This window comes from Brachyhypopomus gauderio, chromosome 16 (assembly GCF_052324685.1).
Source record: "Brachyhypopomus gauderio isolate BG-103 chromosome 16, BGAUD_0.2, whole genome shotgun sequence".
Lineage (NCBI taxonomy): Eukaryota > Metazoa > Chordata > Actinopteri > Gymnotiformes > Hypopomidae > Brachyhypopomus > Brachyhypopomus gauderio.
The window spans coordinates 16,174,700-16,182,383 of record NC_135226.1 but is presented as its reverse complement, the minus strand read 5'-3'; the positions used below and the strand labels follow the sequence as shown (position 1 = coordinate 16,182,383).

The 7,684-nt window shown below is 47.5% G+C and overlaps 1 protein-coding gene across 3 annotated transcripts in view; it reads left to right on the top strand.

Moving 5' to 3' along the window:
- Window positions 1–6,983, top strand: part of ankrd13b (ankyrin repeat domain 13B) — a 17,836-nt gene extending 10,853 nt beyond the window's left edge. Inside the window, exons 4-15 of one of the 3 annotated variants that reach the window (XM_076975730.1) lie at window positions 283–328; window positions 1,151–1,294; window positions 1,428–1,650; window positions 1,974–2,040; window positions 2,207–2,288; window positions 2,613–2,677; window positions 2,843–2,976; window positions 3,161–3,318; window positions 3,740–3,916; window positions 4,171–4,334; window positions 4,453–4,529; window positions 5,102–6,983. In XM_076975730.1, coding sequence (XP_076831845.1) covers window positions 283–328; window positions 1,151–1,294; window positions 1,428–1,650; window positions 1,974–2,040; window positions 2,207–2,288; window positions 2,613–2,677; window positions 2,843–2,976; window positions 3,161–3,318; window positions 3,740–3,916; window positions 4,171–4,334; window positions 4,453–4,529; window positions 5,102–5,297 — 1,533 coding nt within the window. In that variant the 3' untranslated portion in view covers window positions 5,298–6,983. The other 2 variants (XM_076975729.1, XM_076975731.1) reach the window with 2 other exon arrangements.
- The last annotated feature ends 701 nt before the right edge of the window (window positions 6,984–7,684 follow it).

Here is a 7,684-nt window from a genome sequence, read left to right as displayed (position 1 = left end):
ACACACTAATTTCTGGTGAATCTTATGTGGTGGCAAATATCCTATCCTCTTCTCTCTGTCAGTGGTTACTTCCTGAAATGTTCTTCCTTTTGATTATAAAGGATGTGCCATCTTCTCCTCAAGAAAAGTATTAAAATCTCCTACGTTGCCTTTCCGTAAGCAGAGATAAACACATTCACATTAAGCCACTATCAGTTGCCTTTTTCCTGTGTTTCTTTCCCTCCTTTTCAGCTCTTCTCTCTCTCTCTCTCTCTACCCCCCCCCCCCCTCTTCCTTTCGTAGGCTCAGGACTTTTATGTGGAGATGAAATGGGAGTTTACGAGCTGGGGTAGGTAGAAAGGCAGAGTGTTCTGCAAATAGGCTGAAATACGTCAACCTCAATATTGTCACTGTGAAGGCCGATATTGTGTCAGACAGCACAGTAAAACAATCATTTGGACTGATGTTTATGTTTATAATAAAAGTACAAAAAAGTACACATTTTTATACTTCACTTATTTGGACTTTCTTTTAAAGTGATAACAGCGATCCGAGACAAATCTGAAGAAAACCTTCTCAGAGGGTATTGGACAGTCTTGTTCAAAGTCTCACAGAGAACTGGAGAGATGCTTTCTGGGCCTTATGCCAGCAACCTCCCTCTCTAGTTTCATTTGAAGTGATTTGAAGTGTTTGAAGTATTGAAGGCAGTGTAATTTTGTTACAGAAATCTAGATCTGTTGGCACCTATTTATTATTATTATTTATTATATATATTTTTTATTATTGGCACAACCTCTTGGTTGACATTTGTAGGGTGCCTTGATTTGTGCTCACAGGCTTTCATTTCTTTCGTGTAATCAATGCCTAGGATATTGAGGAACTTTATGACTTGAAAAATACATCACTGAAACTGCCTAAACGTGTCCTTAAAATCAAATGACTTGTCTGAATATTGCATGAGTAGCTTTAATATGTATTTATAGATTCAGCATACTTTCAGATTGTGTAAGTAATGTAGGTCATATACTTCTCCATCGTATCTGCCTTGCAAAAGAGGTCAAACAGCTCAGTGGGATTTTACCTGTATAAATAAATGATAGTTCATAAATAATTCAGGACTGATAGAATGCCTGAGCATGTGACTGCAACTCCTTCTGCTCGGATGTGTCAGTGCCGCTGGTCTCTCGCATCTGTCCGAGCGACACGTACCGCGTGTGGAAGAGCGGTCAGTGCTTGCGGGTGGACACCACTCTCATGGGCTTCGAGCAGATGACCTGGCAGAGAGGAAACCGCAGTTTCATCTTCAAGGGTCAAGGTATCGAACACCTCCCCTCCACCTGCAAGTCTCTCCCTTGACACTGCGACAAAGTGCCCGCCTCCGTCAGGCTTTCACTGGCTCTTTTCCTCTCCGTCCCCGCCCCCCTTCCCTCCCTCTGCCCGTCACTCAGACTCCAACGCCATGGTGATGGAGGTCGACCATGACAGGCAGCTGGTGTTCTGTGAGACTTTGCCCAGCCTCCCCCCGTCGCCCTCTTCGCCGTCCTCGCACACACACCCGGCCGCCCTCAGCCTGTTGGCGGCGCTGCAGCCCAGCGACGAGCAGGTGGCCGCGCGACTCTCCGCCCCCATGGTGACCACGCAGCTAGACACCAGGAACATCTCTTTTGAAAGGTGAGCCAGGACTGCGGCCGTTGGCCTTCACCGCAGAAGTGTAAACGGGATTTCTCGCGTTACCTTTCGTGGCGGCTCTTAGGAACACACTGAAATGGAGCTGAAATGAACGAGATATGAAAAGCGATAGCCTACTCCTCCTCCTCCTCCTCCTCCTCATCACCACGTCTCACTGTTTGGTTTGTGTCTTCTTTCGCCAAGCGCACATGCCAGCGCTCCTGCTCACGGCCTCTCTGTGGCGCTCGTGACGGGCTCACCTCCGTCTGCGGTCCCGCGTGTCCCGCATTTCCCGCGCTAACGCCTCCATCTCCCTCTGCCCACAGAAACAAGACAGGCATTCTTGGCTGGCGCAGCGAGAAGACGGAGGTGGTGAATGGGTACGAGGCCAAGGTACTCCGCTTTTATGCTTACCCACACAGAACACACGCGCAACACGGTGTGCTTTACTGCCTTGGATCGAAAAGGATTTAGACTGACGTTAGCTGATCCCGCAGCAGGGCGGGCCCGGCCCACAGGGGGGCGCGCGGAGCGGTTAACGACCATCTGTCTGTTCCAGGTGTACTGTGCCTCTAACGTAGAGCTCCTCACTCGAACACGGACCGACCACCTCAGCGAGCAGCACAAGACCAAACCCAAAGGTCTGTGGGCTCCGCCCCCATGTCCTCACAGACGGACCCTGTCGGTCGGAGCAAGGCTCGACTTATCACTCCTTTCCCTGATTTGTGTAATCTTATTAATGAGCTTTTCCACACCCTCCACATTAGCATGGTGTGATGACTCTAAACGAGTTTGGACGCGTAACAATAATAAATTTCTCGTGACAGTATTGGCAAATTAGACAGATCAGTCAATAATCCAATCAAATACCCACTTGGTCCTACAAGCGTCTAAGCCAGTGGAATAGCATTCTGGGTAATAGTTGGCCTGCAGTAATGGGTGTTTTTGCTTCAACCCTCCTGTAGGTAGTAAAACCCCTCTGCAGTCTTTCCTGGGTATAGCAGAGCAGCACATGGGGCCCAACAACGGCGTGAGTGCACTTCCCTGATCTACTCACCATAATGGTTTAATTACACCTTTCATCACCAGCCTCCACTCACACAATACAGGGGGCTTTCATGCTTCCTGCTCCGGCTTCTATTAATAGCACCTTCCTGGTCTGCGTACGAGTCGAAGGCCTGTTGTGTTTCAGCAGACGCAAGTGACCCAGATGCCGAGCCCTGTGAGGAACCCCGGGGCCCTGACGGCAGAGGAATACTTTAACCCCGGCATCTGCACCCACCACAGAGACATCGGCCAGCCGTGCCACCTCACCACCAAAATACAAAGGTGCCTTGTATCCAGCTACAACACTAACGTGCCTCTCTGTTCCACACTTTATTAACCAGATCTGCCTTCTGCATGACATGTAGGCGCAGATTACAGAGAAGCCGTAAAACGAAGGGGTAGCTGTGAAGTCATAAACCTTCCGCCCCCCCCCGCACGTGTCCATAACGTGCTGTCCGCCCCTCAGGTTTAAGGCCAAGCTGTGGCTGTGTGAGGCGCATCCTCTGTCTCTGGCCCAGCAGGTGGCGCCCATCATAGACCTCATGGCCATCTCCAACGCCCTGTTTGCCAAGCTCAGGGACTTCATCAACCTGCGCCTGCCTCCCGGCTTTCCTGTCAAGATAGGTGAGAACGAACAAAAAGAAAGGAAGAGAGAGAAATGTTCACCACTGTTACCATGATTTAAACGTATTATTACGTTCACAGATTCAGGATAAACATGTTACCATCTGACAACATGCATACGCTGTGTAGCGTCTTAATTAGTGGGTCGGTGCAATCAGAAGTGTTCGTTTTGCTTCGTAGCTTTGAAGAAAAGCTGGACTTGAAGCGGAACCACCAGCTTTTGATTCCTGGGAATATATTTACATTCAGTACCATTATTTTAGGCAAAGGGAAATGTTTGGTCAAATGAGCTGTGGCATTTCCATCACAAAATGGACAGTACTTCCTACTTACTATATTTCCCTCGATATATTCCCTCTGTAGTGTGTCGGTAGACCGAGGGTATCGTGCTGTTTACGTGATACAAATAATCCGCCCACAGAAATCCCCATCTATCATATCCTGAATGCCCGCATCACCTTTGGCAATCTGAACGGCTGTGAGGACGGGGGAGTGGGCCGGACGGAAGGGGCGAGGGACGCACGGAAGGACAGTCCCAGGACAGAGACACCGTCCCCGGGCAGCGACTCCTCCAGCGTGTCCAGCTCTAGCTCCACCAGTAAGGACCAGTCCAGTCGCTCCCACCAGCACACGGCGGAGCAGGAAAACCAGTAACCCCAGTAATAATCTGTCCATGACAAGGATGACATTGAATGAGCAGCACTGGCTTCATTTCATTTATTTCTCAGCCATGTCGACTTCCTGCTCTTTGTAGTGACAAAGTATTGACCGGTCTGGGAGCCAGTAATGTTGCATTGGTGTGTGTGTGTGTGTGTGTGTGTGTGTGTGTGTGTGTGTGTGTGTGTGTGTCAGACTCGTGTCGTGGCGGCGAGATTCCGGCGTGCGTGTTTGAGGCTCCGCGAGGCTACAGCGTCCTCGGAGGAAGCCAGAGAGACAGCATGCGTGAGGAAGAGGATGACCTGCTCCAGTTCGCCATTCAGCAGAGTCTACTGGAAGCTGGCTCTGAGTATGACCAGGTCTGACACACACACCCTCACACAGCTAACAACAGGAGAAAGACGCAGCTCTCTAACCTCACTCAACGATCAATGACGTATTGTAACAGACTCCTGACTGCAGACACCTTCTGTGTAGGTAACGATCTGGGAGGCTTTGACAAACAGTAAGCCAGGATCTCACCCCCTCTCCTGTGATTCCAGTCGTCTGGAAAGGTCAGCGGTCTTTTCCCGGTACTCTCAGGGCCTCTACCAGGTCCGGTTTCTGTTCAGCACCTAATATACCATAGCTGTTATCACAGCCCCTGTGCCAATACTCTGTTGTGTGGCGTCACTGTACAACCCTCATAGACGTTCACTGTTGTGCTCTCTTCAGCTCTGTTTGCCCCTCATAGACAGGCTCATCAGTTCTGTCTAAGGCAAGCATAAACAATCTTAATGAAAAAGTTATTTTTCCACCTGAGTCAAGGCCATCCATATCACCTCTCATATCCGCGTGGTCCATTGCAGCCACACCTAATTCATTTCAAGGTGTGGTGGCAAGGCTTTTTAGGTAGCGCGAGTGTGTTAACTGTGTGAAAATTCACGTGTGTGTGTGTGTGTGTGTGTGTGTGTGTGTGTGTGTCAGGCCAAGGTCCCATCATGGCCCCATCGCAACCACTGCATTTCTCTACTTTCACCCACTCAGGCTAAATAAACAGTGTATCTTAAAAGAAAGCTGCCTTTTCTGTTCTTCGTTTGCCGATATCACATACACAATGATTTTTTTGTTCCCCTCCAACATCCAGACCTCCACAGCACAAGATCAGCCCGGTGCCGAGTCCCTGCGGCACCCCTACCAATAAGACCCAACACAGCTATGACGAGCAGCTGCGCCTGGCGATGGCGTTGTCCGCTCACGAGCAGGAGGAGGCGGAGCTCCGACGACGACAGGAGGAGGAGGAGCTTCAGCGCATCATACGGCTGTCACTCATGGAGAAGTGACGGGAATCTGGGCACACAAAAATCTAGGGGCGGGAGAGCGTGCACAGCCAGAAGCCAATGAGAAGTGTGATTTTATCTCCTCTCCACCGCCCAGGCCCTCCTCCTCTAACGACCTGCTCGAGGCACAACGCTCGACTGTCTCTGGCCACTTTTCTACAAGTTTACAACCACTAATCAAGCTAATCAACTCATGGGCAATCAATCACCAGACACCACACCTGTGTGCTGCTACTCAGCAAATGTGTTTTCTTTATTATTTACTTTTTGGAGAACTAAATTGGGGTGGAGCTGCACTGCGGATCATAGCATCTCTCACAAAATCACATCCTCCCAGACTCCCGACGGCTCACGACACACGAGTCCCGAAGGAGCACGGTTTACAAAACTGCAATGCATCACTTTTTATGGAACTGGTAAATTGGTTTTGGGTTTCGTTTGCACAGATTTCGATTGCACTGTAGTACAAATCAAAAGGGGGCGCTGTGGCGAGCGTGAAGGGCCGGTGTACATGTAGGACACATCGTGACGTTGTGCTGGACAGTTGGCAGCTATTCTTTGTGTACGATTGGACGCACCATGTCTCAAATTGGTTTATTTTCACTTTATTTCTAGGAGAGAAAGCACATTTTGGTCCAGGTTTTGCAGGGTTGCCTAGGTACATCATAATTAATAGGTGTAACATAACATATATATATTATAACATAGTATGACATGCTTCCACCTTTTTCAGGTCTTTAAGTTGGTTCATTTGAGGTAGTCAACAGTGAATCAGATCCTCACTGCAATATTTATATTTTGTCATTAACATAATGCTGAAAAGCTCAGAAGGCATACATTATATTGTATGTATCATACTTAATATGGTGCTATGTTAGTCTTGCCTCTCATTTTCATGTTAAACATCATAGCAGGAAAAAACAAAAGTCTACAATACATTTTTTTTATGTTTGGATTGAACAAGTACTCTTCCTTCCTGTCCGTTTTCATTTCTGGCTTCGTTATAGTGCTTCCTGAGTCTTTATGGCCCCCCTGGTGAGTGTGTTTATCCTGTCTCAGCACTGGGGCACATGATTCAGCCAATCACCGGACTGACTGTCAGCAGGAAGATTCAGTCAGGGCCACCAATGCAAGAAGAGGTCAAAAGGGCTAGTGTCTGATCCAGATACAGCCTCATCCAGTACAACAGATCATTGTATTTAAGCCGAAAATCTGACTGAAGTTTGTCTGACAATCTGGGTCTAAGCGACTGGCAAGATTTGTTTTAATTCCTTTGTAACCTGAATAGTACAATTGATGATATGGCCATAGACCGTTCCTCTGTTCACATGGATCTCTAAACTGCAGTAAGATAGGATGAATTTATTTTTAAGCACAATTTAACACACAGAAGTTGCGCTCTGTGATATATATCCAATCAAAGTAATCAAAGGGCTGTCCAGCGATATAGAAGTTAAAACGATGCGTGTATTGGTGTGTAGTGTAGAAAGTTATGGATATGGTACCAGTGATTATAAGGGTTAAATTGTATAGAAATGCTTGATGTGACTCAATGTTTGAATATCATAATTATTACAAGTGCACAAAAATATCCATTTTAATTTGCACCTGATATGAATGTGGAGTCTGTACGGTGTCTGTATGATGTGATGGAATTGCCTGACGCTGCTCAGATTTGTAATTCAGAGATAATAAAAGAAGAAAATGTCATACTGAGTGGAAAGTGTGAATATGGATCCTGACCGTCATCAAGAAATGGGAGTTCAAAACAGTTTCACATGGTCCACTTGGAGCACATGTACCTGTAATACTAAAGTGGAACCATAATATAGGAGGGGTATAACACTTTTTTTGGTGTCGTGTGTGTGTATATATATATATATATATATATATATATATATATATATATATATATATATATACACACATATACACACACACACCAGAGGCGGTCTTTGCATAGAGGCGTGGCTAGGCAACTGCCTTGGGCCCCTCCCACTGCAGCCCACTGTAGAGGCCCCCTGATTAGCTAACTTATTTCTCGCATATTAATGTTGATGGGCTCTCTAGCTAAATTCGCCTTGAGCCCCCAAATTGCTAAGTCCGCCGCTGACACACACACACAAACCTCTCTACGTCTGAGTTTCTAACAGACATTTAACCCCCGTCACAACATGAAGCATCGCGGCTTCCGTAGCACTCGGAGCGTTGTGCTTATTTTTGGAGGTTTTGGAAGGCACTGCTGCGAAGGCCAAGAGTCTCTCCACCAATCTCGGTGTGAATCAGCAGTCTGCAGAGAGCGAGAGCCGCCTGGTGACTCAACCTCAATGAATAACATTAACCGGGGAGTGAAGTGAAGAGTTGAAGCTGTGAAGAGAATCCTCAAACTG